Genomic DNA, 19000 nt, shown 5'->3' with positions numbered 1-19000 from the left:
CCTATCTCCACTAGCCTTAAACAACCGGAAAGGCAGTTTTTGCATAAAGAGAACTCCGTGAGGGCATGGGGTAAAGGAAAAGCGAATTCCTGAAGGATGGAAAGCAGATGCAGTTGGGGGCTTTGAAGTGTAGAGTTGCAGGTGGGGGTGGGGAACCTGAACTGAAGGAGGAAATCCTTCACAGCTGTGGGAGAGGTGTTGCCGGCGCTCAAGTGGAGAGGGGGCGGGGCGGAGGTGGGGGAGATCCTGGCTCCTGATTTGGCAGAAGGTATGGGGACAAGAGCACATTCCCCAGTTTAGAACTGTAATGAGGAGTGGGAGAGGAGGTGGTGTTTAGCAGGAAGGGGCGGCCTCTAGCAGGGCAGGAAGCTACGCTAGAAAAAGAGGGAGGAGACTGCAGTGGCAGCAGCGACTGCTGGAAGCTCTGAAGTGGCCCAGGTACTGCTGCCTCTGACACACGGGAATAAGGAGAGAAAGCTCAGCGCAGGGACTTCCTGGATGCTCCAGTCTTCTGCCCTGTGGCTTTCCTAGACAGACTCTTGGCCTCAGCTCCTCCTTCACAAGCACTCATTTGGCTGCTCGCCTGCTGATCATCCTTTGCTCCGGGCTCGCAGCAGAGGCAACAGTCTAGTGTCCGATTTGGGCACGTGAGTGCTGCAAACCCAGACAGCGGGCAGGTGAGCACGGAACTGGGTGCTGGAAAATAGAAATGGGTTTCTGCTGTCAGGAAAATTGGAAAGAGTGCTAAGATTTGAGCTGAGGGAAAACTCGGAACCGAGCTTTAGGGGGCGGGGCACGGAGCAAGAAACACGGGAGTCTTATACAAAGGTGGCCAGAAAGACAGATTCGTGGTAGGAGCTCAAAGGGAAATGGGGATGATTTGGAAGAAATAGAAAGAAGTAAGCGCAGACTGCAAGCATGGGTTTGGGCAGTAAGGGCAGGATGAAAAGCGGGAGCCAGTGGGTAAGAGACATGGGAACTGCATGGAGGGATATAGAGATATGATATTGGGGCTACAAATAGGGAATGTGATGCTGGAGCGGGGTCGGGGGGGGGCAGCTAGGGTGACATTGGAGCCAGGAAATATACAGAGAACCAGCTGCCTCTTGCTTGGCTCTCAACAACGGCCACAACTTCCACAACCATCTCTTCTCTAACTCTGTTGTGTAACCAAACAAGAGCCTGAAAAGAAGGTAATAGTGCAGGCATGCATCCTATATCAAAACATGTTTTGATATAGAATACTGCTACTGGACACATGCATACCATGCACAGGGACTTCATTGTCTAGAATGTTTCTCCCTAGCTCCTCTCCTCTTCTTACAGGTATGAAGAGCCCTCACAAAAATGCAGCTGCAAGAGAGCAAATGGGAGACACTATAGGCCACCACATTGGCTCTACAACCATCAAGAAGAAAAAGGCTGCTCACAAGAAGCAAAGGAGTGGACCTTCCTCCCAGTCCCGAAGGAACATCGTGGGCTGCAGAATTTCTCATGGGTGGAGGGAAGGAAATGAGCCCATAACACAGTGGAAAGGAACTGTTCTGGATCAGGTTCCTATAAATCCCTCTCTCTATCTGGTGAAATATGATGGAATTGACTGTGTCTATGGACTAGAACTTCACAGAGATGAAAGGATTTTAAAGCTTAAAATCCTTCCTGATAAGGTGTCCTTTTCTCGAGTCAGCGATGTACGCCTTGCTAATACCATAGTTGGCAAAGCAGTGGAACACATGTTTGAGGGTGAGCATGGCTCTAAGGATGAATGGAGGGGGATGGTCCTGGCCCAAGCACCTATCATGAACGCCTGGTTTTACATTACCTATGAGAAAGATCCTGTGTTGTACATGTACCAGCTTCTGGATGATTATAAAGAGGGCGACCTCCGTATCATGCCAGAGTCCAGTGCATCTCCTCCAGCAGACAGGGAGCCAGAAGGAGTTGTAGATGGCCTGATAGGTAAACACGTGGAATACACCAAAGAAGATGGCTCCAAGAGGACAGGCAAGGTCATTCACCAAGTTAAAGCTAAACCCTCTGTGTATTTCATCAAGTTTGATGATGATTTCCATATCTATGTCTATGATTTAGTTAAAAAGAACTCATAGGGTCAATTTTCCATACTGTGGGGAGGAAAATGTGTACTTTGTTGATGTGCAAAAAAATGTTAATTTTTCAGTGTATTAAAAGCCTGAGGGTTTCTGAAAACCCAGAATGTTTGCCAACATCACTGCTGTTTTGTTCTGAAAAATACTAGTCTGTGGACATGATCTGTTATATGTAAAAACTTTGTCTTGTGTAAGAGATGAGTATGTTTGGTGGATGGGATATGAAGGAACAGCTGTCAATTTAACCTGTGAATAAAGTACCATTATTATTATAATCAGTCATCTAAAAATTGAATGGGTATTATCTGGTATGGTCTGGGGGAGGGAGAGGAATTAGAGATGGGATAGGGGTTTGTTCAGAGGAGGTGACTGCTTGGAAAAGTGAGAAAGAAAAAAGAGGGTTTCCTAGGGGATGCATGGTGTTCACAGGAAAAACGTAATTGACAGGGGGCTGAAGGATAACAGAAAGTGAGATCATGAGTCTTACAGGAAAGTAATATAAATGGAGCAGAGAGGAGCACAACAAAGTTTTGATGAGGGCCAGAGTTACGTTTAAAAATTATCAGAGAAGAGGCACAGGGGAAGACTGACTGTCAGTAATAAAAAATACCTTAAGGCATGTTTCTAGAAAGCGTTATCAGCAGGGACCAAGAGGGTTGGGAAAGCCTCAGAGAAAGTTGTACTTCTGGCTACACCCACACTGACCACTTTGGCTCTGCTCACAAAGTAATTATCAGTTGCTGAAGAAAGCAGATGTAGTGGGGGCTTCTGAATGGGCGTTTTGACCAGGAGAACTCAGACTAATGAATCAAGAGCCAGGTTTCCACCAATCAGTCACTTATCATTTTAGCAATCTGTGTCACGCCTGCCAAGCAGAACCTCAGCTTTCAAACCCAGACACAGTAATGGTGCTTCTGAGGCACTGGCTTGTGGGCTGTCTCCTTGTGTTTTCAGGGGACTCAGTATAGTAAACCTAGGACCTCAATGTCATTATTCATTTCCCATTTTTTGAGTAAACAATACTTCTGAAGAATGAGGCTCACAGAATTAAGAGATGCTATCATGAATTTAGAACGTACTTTATCTGGGTAAAAAAAAAAAAAATGAAATCCTGCCGAGCTGCTCTAAGAGTCCTATCATTGTTGATCCTCATGTTTTAATATCCCTTACCACTCTCCGGAGAGGCATCTGACAATTGAGCCTAAAGTCCATCCACGAGATGAAAAGAAACAAGGCTATCCATTCTTATGTCACAGCTGTCTGTAACCACAGCTAGCTTCACTTAGTGAACCATCATAGAGAGGCCCAGAGTTCTAAGTAGCCCCTACTCTGGAGAGACCTCTCCCACAAAGCCTTTAGCCCCTGACACCTTTTTTTTGGTACCCCATGTCCAAATTATGGCCCCTTGAGCTCATGTTGAACAGTAATGGAAGTCCATGCAGTTATTCATTTGCAGATGATGTGCAAGCTATAGGCAATAGGTGTGGGTATTGTGACTTTGTGTAACTAATTCCTTCAACTGCATATTGTGATGTGGAGGGGTTGTAGCTGGTGAGCAGAAGAAACAGCAACCTCAGTAAAGTCCCCCAGAACTATGGTGTCCAGAACACAGGTCTCTATCCAGTTCCCCTTTACTCTGTCTTACAGAATCTTTCAAAATGTGTCCTTAAGTTTCTGAAGCCCCACCCTTAACTAACCTTCTACCTCAAAGAAAGAATGTTGTCTATTCTGTCTATGCTGGAGATGCATAGATAATAGAGTAAACAAGGAAGCACTGGAGACTGAAAGAACATTCTAGAAAACGCTGGGTAGAGGTTGAATGCCTGAAGAATTACACAGGGCAAGCTTACCTCACCAGAGCAGAGTTCAGTTTTCCTTCCTACATAACATAACTTTGTCTAGCCAATACCAGCAGATTACCCAGGAGCCACTTCTATCTAACTTCTATATTTTGTCTGGCCTTTGAGTTTCATTATTTCCTATATAAAATAAGAGTTTTCATTTTTCTAAGAGTTTACAAAATGTGTATCCATTTCTGGAGTGGCCTGAAAACCAAATGAAAAAAAAAAAAAAAAAAAAAAAAAACCACAATGATTAGGACTCACATTCCAACAAAGACGGAAGTAGCTGGTAGAGTGGGAGGAAGGGTTCAGCCATGTTTAGTCTCACAGTGTTCCTGATGCCCACTTCTCCAGTTGTTCTTTTCACTCTGATAAAACACATAATTGTTTCCTGGAGGTATCTGCATTTTGTAAATTTGAGGCTAAACCCATGGAAATCTTCTCTCTCAGTCTATTTGTTTTATCTTCTCATAAGCATTTACTTTGGGTGGGCTCTGGCACTTGTTTAGACAAGCACAGATGTAGCAAAGAACAAATGAAATAAATAAGAAAAGGTTCCTAACTTCTTGTGACTTTCATTTTAGTGTGGAAGCTAGGCAGTAGCCAAGAAAGGTACATAATAAAGTTTCATTAACCATGTGCTAAGGAGGAAAATGACAAAGCAAGGGTTAAGGAAATGAAATTGTAGAAAGAAATATCTTTGAGAGAGATGGTAGCCAGGGAAGGTCACATGGAATGCTTGGCTTTTGGGTACAAACATAAAGGTAGCTGAGAAGTGGCCTGACCTGTAGCAGCCAATAGGGAAATGTGTATTCCAGATAGACTGATAACAATTGCTCCTTAGCCAGAGAAGTCCTGGTATGCTTGAGGAAAAGCAGGCAGAATGGCATTGGGGGTAGAGTTGAGAGAGGTAGATAGAGAACTGTGGGGTGTGATACAAAAGAAGTCACAGTGGCTGAGGAGTCAGAAAGTCTACAGACCTGCAGGTTACAGTCTCTACAATGGAATTTTATTATTACCTGAGTGAAAGGGGAAGACCTTCAGGGATTCAGAACACGGGAATATCATGATTTGTGTTACATCTTATCAAGATTAGCTTGGCAATTCCAGAGAATGTTCTATAAACACTTGGGAATTAGAGCAGGGAAATAAAATATACCAGTAGAACATAGCAAATGAACTAGAAACACATTTACACACAGGAAACCTCAGTCATAGACCTGACATTTCAAGTCACAATAAACATTATTCTCTTCAGTAAGTGGTGCTAGATTAATTTGTTATCCATATAAAAAAATAAAATATCTTTGTACCTTATAAAAATCAATTTCAAATTGATCCTCTTAATACCCAAATAAGAAAGGGAATATACATAAAACATTTAGAAGGCATTGTAAGAGAATGTTTAATTTTGATCTTTGAAAGTAGCTAAATACTAAAAGCCCCAAATGTACAAATTAAAATGAAGGCATATGCCAGGTGTGGTGGTATACACCTTGAATTTCAGCATTAAGGAGGCAAAGGCAGACATATCTCTGTGAGTTCAAAATTAGGCTGGTCTATGTAGTTAATCCCAGTTCAGCGAAAGCTAAATCATGAGACTCTGTCTCAAAAAAGTTGTGATGAATATAATTAAAATAAGAACATAAAACTTTCTACTTCTAAAGGTATCACTAAGTTGGCAAAATCAGATTTGGGTTCGAACTGAGACACACACAGCTAAAGAAATAAGACAAATAAGTCACAGAAAACTGGACAAATGTTGTGAGTAGACAGTTCAGAAAAGCAGTGGACTATACAGTCAGCATGCATACATTCCCTTAATAAGCCATTTAATTAAAATGTACAATTTGTCTTATTACAACATTAAGGTCCTGAAAGTCCTATTTTTTCTTCATTTATTATTACTAATACATTCTGTGTACTTATAAAAATGAATACTTAGAATATAGAACACAGCTATATATGTTTGTTGATTATATGAGTCTCACTAAGAAGCAAGAAAATGGAAATGAAATTAATATATGATCTATGACACACAATTAGATAAGCAACATGATAGTTGACAGTATGCATTAGCTTATAGATAGAGAGATCAAAAACAGTGTTGGTGGGAGTTTAAGTTAGGAGAAATTTGGTGTCATAGTATATTAAAAGGCTATACACTACCACTGCCTTCATCCATATATTGGTAGAAGTCAGTTCTGTCTCTCCCATCTGGTAAATAAGGCAGTGACTGTTCTCTATTTTAGACTATCTTTTGGAAATGTTTGAATAGCAAACAGCTTTGAAGACAGAGATAATGTCTCAGTGTGAAATAAGCAAATTTATAGAGGATTTGGATGATAAGAGTGCTCTTGTCTGGAGCAAGGGGTAGAAATTCTTATTGCAGGAAAAAAATAAAAGGTCTCTTTCAATAGTAAGTAATTGAAATAAAGTTTTCTCCCTGAGGAAACATAGTCAACAATAAAACAAACAAAAAAGATCCTTATTGCTTATTTAAAAGATAAAATAAGATAAATTTAAATTTTAAAAAATTATGCAAAAGTCCAAATTGATGCTAAAAATTCACAGTAGATCACCGTCCAAAAATTGTTTCTCTTTTAGTTCTATTATAGACATTATACCTGTAAGTATAGCCATTTCATAAGCTTAAGGGATAATTTAGAATTTAGCACAAGTGCTTCTCTAATTTTCAAAACTTCCACTACAGAGCTGTTTCAAGGCGTCCAAAGGAGGTACCCAGTGCATATGTGCTGACAAAGCAACAGATACATGTAGATGAGTTTTGAAGTAACCATGGGGCAACACTGGAAATCAGAAAGATCAAAGTAGAATGAAAGATCAAAGATTGAGAAATGTGGATAATGGCACATTTCATCCAGGTTGTACAGCAGATGAAGAAGTCTCTCCTTTGCAGGGGTAAAGATGGAAAAGTCCAACAAATTGTGAGCATGGGTGCTGGCAATACTAGCTAATGGAAAGTTTAGAAGGCATATAGCCTTGTGATCTACTTGAATAAATAACCTTAAATCAACATAGAAGTTATGCTTTGGCAAAGATTATCACCCATCTTCCAGCGAACTTGCAGGGAGCCATTTTGATATGGGAGCTGGTGTCTGAATCTGAATTGTTTTAGGGGTCAGAATTCCCTGCATATTTCCATTTATGGAATACCACAGATACCTCGTTTTGTTCCCACTGGGTAGCTGCCTCACACATCAAATCTGGCTCAGTAGAGACTCAAACTCTCTAAATGCCCTGCACTGAAAGGAGACATTTATAATAACACAAAGGAAAGCAAGTTGCATATCTCAAGAACTAGAAAATGGGGAAGGAGCTTGCCCTCTGAGACCAGTCATGCTTGTAGTTCTTGTCACTCCTGCACAGTATAGTCCAGAACTCACAGAATGGGAAAAGAACCTACTTCTGGTGGCTGCTTTACCCACAGGAAATTTACTGGAGTGGTCTTTATCAATCTACCGTCCAGCTGTAACCTTATCTCTGTAGTGCACAGCCTAGGGAGAGCTGGGAAATAACTGCCTGTATCAGATCACTTTTTCCTCTGAGAGGCAGCAAAAGAGACTAATCTCTACTGTCATATCACCCCTGGGAGTGGACAGCAAAAAAAAAAAAAAAAGTGGTCATAAGAGCTGCTTTGCCTAATTCTAGCCATTACCCAAGGTTGTTTTCTCCCTAAAACAGTTACATCGAGCATAGACCCAGCTATTGTCTAGGTGTAACAAGCTACGGAGAACCACTGGTGCTAGGGAGAGAACTCCAGGAAGAGCAGAAAGGTAGCACACCTCAGTTTCTGGTGAAACAACACTTATACGTCCCCACTGCTCACAATTCCTACAAACTCATTAATCAAATATTTTTAACCAGAGTGGGTGTAAGCAAAACAGAGGGGGTTCCATGGTTCCTATCACTGCCTACTGCTAAAAAGCACCTACTCACCATTATTGTTGGATCAGTGCCAGAGGCTTTTACAAGAGAAGTCACTTTGATGGTACTTGAGAAAGTCCCACAACTCTAAGGTCACAGTTTTTTGTCTGTAGGAGTAATTGCACAGTAGATATTCCACATACTGTACTATCTAGAGCACAATTACCCCAAGTGCTGAAGTATCTCAACTCTTGTGTCAACTTGCAGAGATAGTTGATCCTAGAGTCTGACATATTGTGTCCAAATTTACTAATAACAGAGACAGAAGTAAAAGAGATAGGAGGTGCACCATTGAAAATAAAACCATTTTCCCTGAGAAGGCCATCCATAAAAGTGATAAAGTAGCCAATATACCAGATGAATCTGTCTTAACATAAGAACAAAAGAAATATTAAAAATATATACTGAAAAATATAACTCTAGAAAAAGGTTTCTGAAAACTGTGTGGATGAAAATTCCTGAAAAGAGTCTGTGTCTGGCTGTGGGGAAAACAAACAGACAAACAAACAACAACAACAATAACAAAACAGAAACAAGTAACACTCTTGGAAGAAGTCTGTGTTTACAGAGATGGAGGGACTGATTGGAATTTCAGTACTGTAGAATTTCAGTACTGATTGGAATTTCAGTACTGGAATTTGGCAGGTTTGAGTCTAATTACTGAATCTTGAGCTAGTTGTGATTTCTGGAACAGCCATTCCTTGTCCAACTCTGTATCTGAACTAATACCTCGTAATAATAAATAAAACCCTTTTTGAACCTGTTAACTTAGAACTAACACCTCATGATAATAAACAAAAATCTCTTAGAAGTTATTAATTTGGCAGCGTCCACTAATTCCAGAGCTAATAATGTCATGAAATAACATGTTAAGCCTATAAAAAGTCTTCCCCCATCTCCCACTACCTGCCTTTCTGGTGTACCCACCAATGTATTTTTAACATGCCTTAATATATGACTTTCTTTGTTCTGAAAAACTATAAAAAAAAATTGTGAAGCTGCTTCCATGTTGGAGTATGGAATTTGGAATAACCTAAATTGCTGTTCCCAGGCCATGGGTATTCAAAATGACTACAGAATCAATTCTCTTTTACTCATTTTAAGATAAAAGCTGTGGTTTGCATGTCAAAAATAGAAATGGGTGAAATGCATAGTAATGTAAAAGAGTGATGTTTTTAAAAGCTCAATGAGATGGGAGAGAATAATATAAACATTTGAATTAAATTAGGGAGATGATACAAATGAGGAATTTAAGAAAGAGTTTAATAAAGATGCAACAGAAATATTGGAAATGAAGAACCCAGTAAGTCAAACAAAAAACACTGTCAAATCCAAAGGAAACTCAAATTCCTCAAATTCCAAAAGGGAATGCCTAAGTCCAGAAATCACAGTCTTGGCTTAGCTCAAGCTAAACTATAAAAAGATTGCTAGGAGTCTATACCCAGCGTTTCTCATGAACCTGCAAAATGGGTTTCTATCTGTAAAAGTGCTACTTCCCTTGGCAGATAACTGTTGTTGCATCAAATCCCATGTTGGGGGCTCCATTCCTTCAGTCCCTAATTCACATGCACTCAAAGTCATGCATTTCAAAATTCAAGTTAGTCTCCTGGCCCTAATCACCTTCCTCCACTCCTCCTCCACCATGCTGCTTCACAGGCTGCTGTGGTTCCAAGGCTTCCCTCCTATAAAAAATAAGCTTTTTCTCTGCCCTCGTTATTCATACTTCTCTTGAGAGTAGCCCTGCTCATGTCCAGTTTGTTTCTTTTGCTCTCTGTTCTGGACTCACCCAGAAGCCTCTGGATGTTCCCTGTCTCTTACCTACTATTAACCCCCACCCTAACACACATACATAAATGAGTGGGGGTGTTCAAGTTACATACAAGAGCTTTGGAACTAAATAGCCACCATAAACAAATTAACACAATGAATGAATGAATGAATCAATCAATCAATCAATCAATCAAGTAAAACCTTAAAACATAGCAGATCATCAAAAAGCAAAGATAAAGGCACAAAGAAGAGAACAAAAGATTTCAGTTAAGGAAAAAATGACAAGAATAGCTGCATAACATTCAATAATAGAACCTTAAATAGAAATGGATTGTATATTCCAATTAGAAAAGACAGATTGGCTGAATGGATGAAAGGTAAATAAATATATCCATCCATACAAAATAAAAGTGCCTGAGGGAACCCAAATCACCTTAAAACACACAGAATTAAAGGGGGAAGTCCAGAAAATGACATTCCAAGGAAATGGAATTATAAAGTTAACAGGAGTCTTCAAGGCAAAATCTCTAAGGAGAATCAAAGAACATCACTTTATAATGGTCAAGGGATCAATTTATCAAGAAGATACAATGATAGCAAGTGCATATGCACCTAATATCATAGCATGTTTTTGTTTGTTTGTTTTTAGAGACAGGGCTTCTCTCTATGGCCCAGACTGTCCTGGAACTCTCTCTGTAGTCCAGGCTGACCTGAAATTTACAGATATCAGCCTGCCTCTGCCTCTCTGAGTGCTGGGATTATGAGTGTGTACCACCATGCCCAGCTGCATGTAATCTTAAGAGACAAACATTTGTGCCTAATAAATGGCTACCCATTAGGACAATAACAATGTGAGATTTCAGTACTTTACTTTCAAGAACAGATAGATTATACAGGAATGATATCAACCAGAAATATCAGCATTAAGTTCTTCTTAAAGTGAAATGAACTTGTTATTTATAGAACTTTTGAACTACACTTGCAGAATGCTTACTCATTTCAGCAGCACATAGACATTTCTCTAGAATGTACCATTAGGCCAAGTCAACACCTTTTAAAACACTTGCTTCTCTGCTCTGTGATCCTAAATATAGTACGCTAAAAGCACAAGAAACACTTTTGATATTTCAGAAATTTGTGGAAAATAATTTCTTAAATCAAAAAAGGAAGTAAAACATAATAAAAACCCATGGTGTGTATCATTTATACCCAAAGTGTCTACAACAGAGAGAGCAAGGACCAGATATATTTAAAATACCACCTCAAGGATGTAAAAAAGCAAACATGAATTTAAGGTTAGTAACATGAAAGAAAACTCAGAGCAGAAATAAAAAAAAAAACATCATAAACATTAGCTAACTAGTGTTTATCCATAGGAACATATTACATTTGTTTATTTATTTATCTGGGGGACATGCATGTGTACACCATACATGTGGAGGTCAGAGATCAACTTGCGGGGAACATACTATGTGGATCCCAAGGATCAAACTTAGGCTTTCACTTTTAGGGGCAAGTACCTTTATTTCAATGTGCCATCTTGTTAGTGTCCCTCGAGTACTGATTCTATGAAAAACACAACGAACAAACAACAAAACCAAGATCAACAATCCTTTCACCATACTAACAGAAAAAAATGAAGAATCACAATTAAAATTAGCGATGACAATATTCGTATAATATCTGATACAATAAAGTCGCAAAAGGTCAATAGGGGTTATTCTGAAAACTTGTATGTTTACAAGCCAAAAAGTCTAAACAATACAGATAAATTTATGAACATGTATGACATAACAAAATTAAACCAAGAAGCTATGAACTTTAAAAGAGGTTCTAATACTAATGTTTCCTGAAATATTTCACAGAAATTGAGGACAGAAAACTTCCAAACTCATTCTACAAGGCTAACATTACCCTGATACCAACGCTAGACAAAAATATGATATAGAATAAAATCCGAATATTCTGATAAACATGAAAAATACTTAAGAAAACATATACAAATTTAATTCAACATTGCAGAAGAAAGATCCTATACCGTGATTATGCTGGTTTCATCCCAGGGATGTAAAAATGATTCATCATATGAAACAAAATATGCCACACAAATAGAATGAAGGATAAATAACATATGATGTTTTAAATAGGTACATAGCAGGCATTTGCTAAAATTTATTATGCTTTCATAAAAGAAGTCCAAAGCAAATAGGGCCGGGGAAAAGACAGATTTTAGCAAGAGAAAGAGGAAGATGAAAAATACAAGTAATCGGGAGTGAAAATGACCAAAAACTCAGCACAGACATACATAAAATTCTCAAAGAATAAAAATATTTCTCCTGAAAAAAAAAATAAAAAAATATTTCTCCTGATAATAAAACTGGAAGAAAAAGCTAAATCCAAAATTGGAAGATGAAAGAAAATAAAGATACAGATAGAAATAAAATATAATAGCCTGGGGGCATAAAACAAAGGGACAAAAGAAAAAAATAGACAAATAAAAAATATTAGGTAGAAAGAAAGAAAACTTAAACTTGAAAATTTGAAATGAAATATAGATATGGTTTGGATATAGTTTGTCTTCCAAAGGTTTATGTTTTGGAAGTTTGGTCTTACATGTGGCAGGGTTGCAATACTGAACCCTTAAGAGTTGGAGATTTGCCCTATTGACAGTGTTCTTTGCCTTACAGATGATGATATCTATGATCTGGGCTGTCTCTAAAGGCCTTGTTTGGATCTGTGGTCCTACTGCAGTGAAGGGCATGTTCATGGTCTGTGCTGTCACTTGAAACCACGCTGAAGACCATGATCCCTGTTCTCATGCCCCTCTCCTGATTGGAGAGGGCAAGGAATCAACTTTTTCATTGATATGGATGACTACAGATGCACAGTTGAGAAAGAAGAACATAGAGGGCTTCTGTGACAACCCCTACTCCCACCTCACCTCCCAAAGAGTAGCAGCCTAAACAGGACACCATCAAAGAGAGCTCTTAAAAATTGTGTTAAGAACCCCTAGCCAAATTAACTAAAAGACAGAGACAGTATGCAAATTAACAAAATCAGAAATTAAAACCGGGACATAACTACAGACACTGAGGAAATAAAAAAAAATCATTGGGTGTTACTTCAGAAACCTGTATTCCACAAAAATTGGAAAATCTGAAGGAAATAGATGATTTTATTGATTGATTTAACTACTAAAGTTAAATCAAGATTGGGTAAACATTTTAAATAGCTATACAACCCTTAAGGAAATAGAAGCAGCCATCAAAAGTCTCCCAACTAAATAAAGTCCAGGGCCAGATTTAGCACAGATTTCGATTAGACTTTGAAAGAAGAACTTACACCAATACTCCTCAAACTATTCCATAAAATGGAAACAGAAGGAACCTTACTAAATTCATTCTATGAAGCCATAGTCACCCTGATACCTAACCCACACAGAGACTCCACAAAGAAAGAAACATTCGGACTAATCTCACTTATGAGTATTGATGAAAAATTACTCAATAAGATACTTGCAAACCGAATTTAAGAACACATCAAACCTATCATCCACCATGATCAAGTAGGCTTCATCCCAGGGAAGCAGAGATGGTACAAAATTCATCAACATAATCCACCATATAAAAAAACTGAAAGAAAAAATTACATGATCATCTTGTTAGATGCAGAAATAGCTTTTGACAAAATCCAACACACTATCATGATGAAAGTCTTAGAGTGATCAGAGATACAAGGCCCATACCTAGACATAATAAAGGGTGCATACAGCAAGCTGATACCCAACATCAAACTAAATGGAGAGAAACTCAAAGCAATCCCACCAAAATCAGGGACAAGGCAAGGCTGCTCACTCTTTCCACATCTCTTCAATATAGTACCAGATGTACTAGCTAGAGCAATAAGATAACTAAAGGAAAACAAAGATAGATAAATCAGAAAGGAAGAAGTTAAAGTATCACTAATAGCAGATGATATAATAGTATATGTAAGCGACCCCACAAATTCTACCAGAAAACTCTTGCAGTTGATAAACTCCTTCAGCAAAGTGGCTGGATACAAGATTAATTTTAAAAAATCAGTAGTCCTCCTGTATACAAATGGCAAACTGGCTGAGAAAGAAATTATGAAAACCACACCCTTCACAATAGCCACAAATACTATGATATATCTAGGGGTAGCTCTAACCAAGGAAGTCAAAGACTTGTATGACAAGAACTTCAAGTCTCTGAAGAAAGAAATTGAGGAAGATACCAGAAGATGGAAAGATCTCCCATGCTCATGAATTAGTAGGATTAACACAGTAAAAATGGCCATTTTACCAAAAGCAATCTATAGATTCAATGCAATACCCATCAAAATACTAACACAAATTTTTACAGATTTAAAACTAACAATTCCAAACTTCATATGGAAAAAGAAAAAATCCTGAAGAGCTAAAACAATCCTATATGGAGGCCCCAAGATGGCAGCGAACAGAGCGCACCGTTTTGGAGAGGCAGAGGATATGAATCTCCGGTCTTGGTGAGTGGAGATTCAATCGAAGCTAGAATTTGGACTTTTGGGCTTTCTAAAGGAGAGGGGACACCACAGAAGTGTGGAGTGCTTGTAGATTTTGTTGGGGCGCTGACTTCTCTGGGAAGGAAGTAAGGCGCTTCCCTTGTCCGGGCCTCCCGAGGGGAAACCTGCACACAGCACCAGGCAGCTGAGCACAAAGCTCACAGCCAGGGAGATTAAGACAGCAGAGATAATGCTCAGGGCCTCTTACTGCAGCGGACAGCTGTAACCGCCTGTTGAACACCCCTCCTCCTTGGACACACGTCCCACCCGGGCCCCACCCAGGGCCCTCCAGACCCACGGAGCATCCCATCCCTCCATCCTGCTGACGCGATCCCGCCACAAGACCTCCAAAAGAAGTTCAGTGGAGCTCACATCCCAAGAGGTCAGAGCGCAATAACCCCAGAAACCTCCTCACAGGAGGAGCTCACCCACTGCCAGTGCCAGAGCACAGGCCCAACCACAGAGTGCCAACCACAGAGCGCCAACCACAGAACGCCAACCACAGAGACTCAGATCCATAATACAATCCTTCCTGGATCTCAAATCTGCAAAGCTCAGTGTCTGGGACCCCAGACGGTGGAGGCAGGGAGGCAGGGCTCCAGACCTCGAAGCAGCAACAGAGAACTGTAACCACCTGCTGAACACCACCACTCAGAGGAGACCACACCCCACCTAGTGCCCTCTCACCGAGCTCTGGACCCTCGGAACACACCCCCCACTACCACCACCACCTGGTCACACTGGAGTGCATGCACCGCAGAAACTCCACCCCGCCAGAGTGCACGCCCAAAGAGTGCTAGCCACAGAGACTCAGATCCCAAGTACAATCCTCCCCAAGTCTGCAAGTGGCAGCACTGACTACACAGGGCTGCCCAGCCAGTGATTGTATGGGCCATCCAACCTCTCAGTGGCAGAAAACCAGCTGAATAGCCAGCAAAGACCTGCAGACCTCCAAAATCAATACGCGCCTGCATTCTTCAACAGCGCTTGTGATCCCTTAGGGCCTGCAACACCTTCAGTGCCTGCAAAGCACCCCTCTCACACACTGAAGGCCTCTTCATTCTCTAACACCCTGTCCCTTAGGACACACCCACAAGCACGCGCTCAAACACACACTACCCCGCATTTGCCCTTCTGCGCCTACAAACTTTCCTTCTATAGGTATACCTGAATCACCAATGCACACACTGAAACCACTGGACCTCCCCCATTTTCCTGAAGAATTCTCCAGAGAAAAACCAGTCTGACCTGCAGAATCCAGGAACAGACAGTGAACAATACCATATGGCCAGAGGTCAGCAAAAGAACACAACCAATGCAAATTAAGATATCATGGCTTCACCGGCAAACCCCAAAATTATTGGACACTCCAACTCATCAGAAACACAAGAAAATGATTTTAAAGCTATGATTATCCAGTTATTTGAGGAACATAAAGAGGAAACCAACAAATCTCTCAGAGAAATAGTCATACAGATTCAAACAGTTAAAGAGGAAACAAATAAATCTCTTAAAGATTTGGCCTCCCAAATGGAAACAAAGAAAAACGAAGTGAACGAAGAAGCTCTTAAAGAAACACATGCAAATATAGCCAAACAATTGGAGGCAGAAGTAGTGGCACTAAGAGAGGAAACAAACAAAAAAATAGAGACCATCTTGGAGACACAGGAATCCACATTCAAACACACGAAGGGAATGTTACAAGACATGAAACCAGAATTAGAAGCAATAAAGAAAACATAAACTGAGAAAACCCTGGAACTGAAGAACATAGAGAAAAGAGAAGGAACCACAAAGGTAAGCATCACTAATGGAATACAAGAGATGGAAGAGAGAATCTTGGGTCCTGAAGCTACACTTGCAGAAATTGATACTTCTCTCAAAGCAAAAGTAAAACCAGAAAAATTCCAAACACAAACCATCCAAGAAATCAAGGATGCCATGAAAAGGCAAAATCTAAGAAAACTAGGAATTGGAGAAGAAGAGGATTCCAGGCTCCAAGGTCCAGAAAATATTTTCAAGAAAATCATAGAAGAAAATTTTCCCAACCTAAAGAAAGAGATGTCCACAAACATACAAGAGGCCTACAGAACACCAAACAGACTAGACTAGAGAAGAAACTCCTCAGGCCACATCATAGTCAAAACACTTAATCTACAGAACAAAGAAAAGATACTAAAAGCAGCAAAGGGAAAAAGGCCAAGTAAAATATAAAGGCAGACCTATCAGAATCACAACGGACTTATCATCAGAAACTATGAAAGCCAAAAGGGCCTGGGGAGATACCATGCAGGCTCTAAGGGACCACAGATGCCAACCTAGACTACTAGACCCAGCAAAGCTTTCAATCAACATAAATGGAGAAAACAAAATATTGCATGACAAAACTAAATTTAAGCAATATTTGAACAGCAACCCAGCCCTACAGAAGATACTAGAAGGAAAATTCCAATCCAATAAAAATAATTACACCCAAGAAAACATAGGTTAAAGATAATTTCCAACAAAAATCAAAAGAAAACAAGCAATGAATCACAGTAACATCACCAGCTCTATAATAATAGGAAATAACATTCAATGGTCATTATTATCTATCAATATCAATGGACTCAACTCTCCAATAAAAAGACACAGACTAACAGAATGGGTGTGGAAACAGGATCCAACATTCTGCTACATCCAAGAAATACACCTACGCAACAAAGATAAACACTACCTCAAAGTAAAATGCTGGAAAACAGTTTTTTAAGTAAATGGATCCAAAAAACAAGCAGGAGTGGCTATCCTAATATCTAATAAAATAGATTTTTAACCAAAACTAATCAAAAAAGACGTAGAGGGGCACTACATTTCCATCAAAGGAAAAATTCACCAAGAAGACATCACAATTCTGAACATCTATGCCCCAAATACAGGATCATCTACATTCATAAATGAAACATTATTAAAGCTTAAATCACACATTGATCCCAATAACCTAATAGTGGGAGATTTCAACACCCTACTCTCACCAAGGGACAGATAAACTAGACAGAATCCAAACAGGGAAATAAAAGCACTTAGAGAGTCCCTAAATCAAATGGACCCAATAAACATCTACAGATCTTCTCACCTAAACTCAAAAGAGTATACCTTCTTTTCAGCACCTCATGGAACCTTGTCCAAAATAGATCAGATAGCTGGTCACAAGGCAAGCCTCAACAGATACAAAAAGATTGAGATAATCTCTTGTATTCTATCGGACCACCATGGACTGAAGCTGGACATCAACGACAACGGAAATAACAAAAAGCCTACAAGCACATGGAAACTGAACAACTTGCTACTTAATGAGAGCTGGGTTAAGGAAGAAATAAAGAAATTAAAGACTTCCTAGAATTCAATGAAAATGAAGGCACAACATACTCAGATTTATGGGACACATTGAAAGCAGTGCTCAGAGAAAAATTTATAGCACTAAGTGCCTTCAAGAAGAAATTTGTAACATCACATACAAGTATTAATGGCCCAACTGAAAACCCTAGAAAAAAAAAAGAAGCAGATACACCCAAGAGGAGCAGACACCTGGAAATAATCAAACTCAGGGCTGAAATCAATCAATTAGAAACAAAACTATTCAAAGAATCAATGAAACAAAAAGCTGGTTCTTTGAGAAAATCAACAAGATAGAGAAACCCTTAGCCAAGCTAACTAAAAAGGAGAGAGAATCTATCCAAATCAGCAAAATAAGAAATGAGAAGGGTGACTTAACTACAGACACTGAGGAAATCCAAACAATCATTAGGTCATACTACAAAAGCCTATACGCCACAAAATTTGAAAATCTAAACAAAATGGACAATTTTCTTGATAGATTCCATCTACCAACATTAAGTCAAGATCAGGTAGAAAGATTCAATAGCCTTATATCCCCCATGGAAACTGAAGCAGTCATAAACAATTTCCCCTCCAATAAAAGCCCTGGGCTAGATGGTTTCAGCGCAGAATTCAACCAGACCTTCAAAGAAGTGCTAATACCAATTCTCCTCAAACTATTCCACAAAATAGAAACAGAAGGAACATTACCAAACTCATTCTATGAAGTGACAGTCACCTTGATACCTAAACCACACAAAGACCCAACAAAAAAAAGAGAACTTCAGACTTATCTCTCTTATGAACATTGACACAAAAAATACTCAATAAAATACTTGCAAACCGAATCCAAGAACACATCAAAGATATCATCCACCATGACCAAGTTGGCTTCATCCCAGGCAAGCAAGGGGTGTTTCAACTTACGGAAATCCATCAATGTAATCAACCATATAAACAAACTGAAGGAGAAAAACCACATGATCATCTCCTTAGATGCCAAAAAAAGCATTTGACAGAGTGCAACACCCATTCATGTTTAAAGTCTTGGAGAAATCAGGGATACAAGGCACATACTTAAATGTAGTAAAGGCAATATACAGCAAACCTATAGCCAACATCAAACTCAATGGAGAGAAACTTAAATCAATCCCACTGAAATCACGGACAAGACAAGGCTGCCCACTCTTTTCAATACCTCTTCAACATAATAATTGAAGTCCTAGCCAGAGCAATAAGACAACTAAAGTAGATCAAGGGGATACAAATCAGAAAGGAAGAGGTCAACGTGTCAGTATTAGGACATGATATCATAGTATACATGAGTGACCCCCAAAATTCAACCAGAGAACACCTTCAGCTGATGAACACCTTCAGCAAAGTCGCTGGATACAAAATCAACTCAAAAAAATCAGAAGC

The 19000-nt window shown here is 39.5% G+C and overlaps 1 protein-coding gene across 1 annotated transcript; it reads left to right on the top strand.

The window, feature by feature from the left end:
• Positions 1–258: 258 nt before the first annotated feature.
• Spin2b (spindlin family member 2B) lies at positions 259–2383 on the top strand. The gene is made up of 2 exons (XM_021629068.2): positions 259–677; positions 1327–2383. The coding sequence occupies exon 2, from the start codon at positions 1329–1331 to the stop codon at positions 2106–2108; it is 780 nt and encodes a 259-aa protein (XP_021484743.1). The 5' UTR covers positions 259–677; positions 1327–1328; the 3' UTR covers positions 2109–2383.
• The last annotated feature ends 16617 nt before the right edge of the window (positions 2384–19000 follow it).

Source organism: Meriones unguiculatus, chromosome X, assembly GCF_030254825.1.
Source record: "Meriones unguiculatus strain TT.TT164.6M chromosome X, Bangor_MerUng_6.1, whole genome shotgun sequence".
NCBI lineage: Eukaryota > Metazoa > Chordata > Mammalia > Rodentia > Muridae > Meriones > Meriones unguiculatus.
This window is presented reverse-complemented; position numbering and strand designations above follow the sequence as displayed.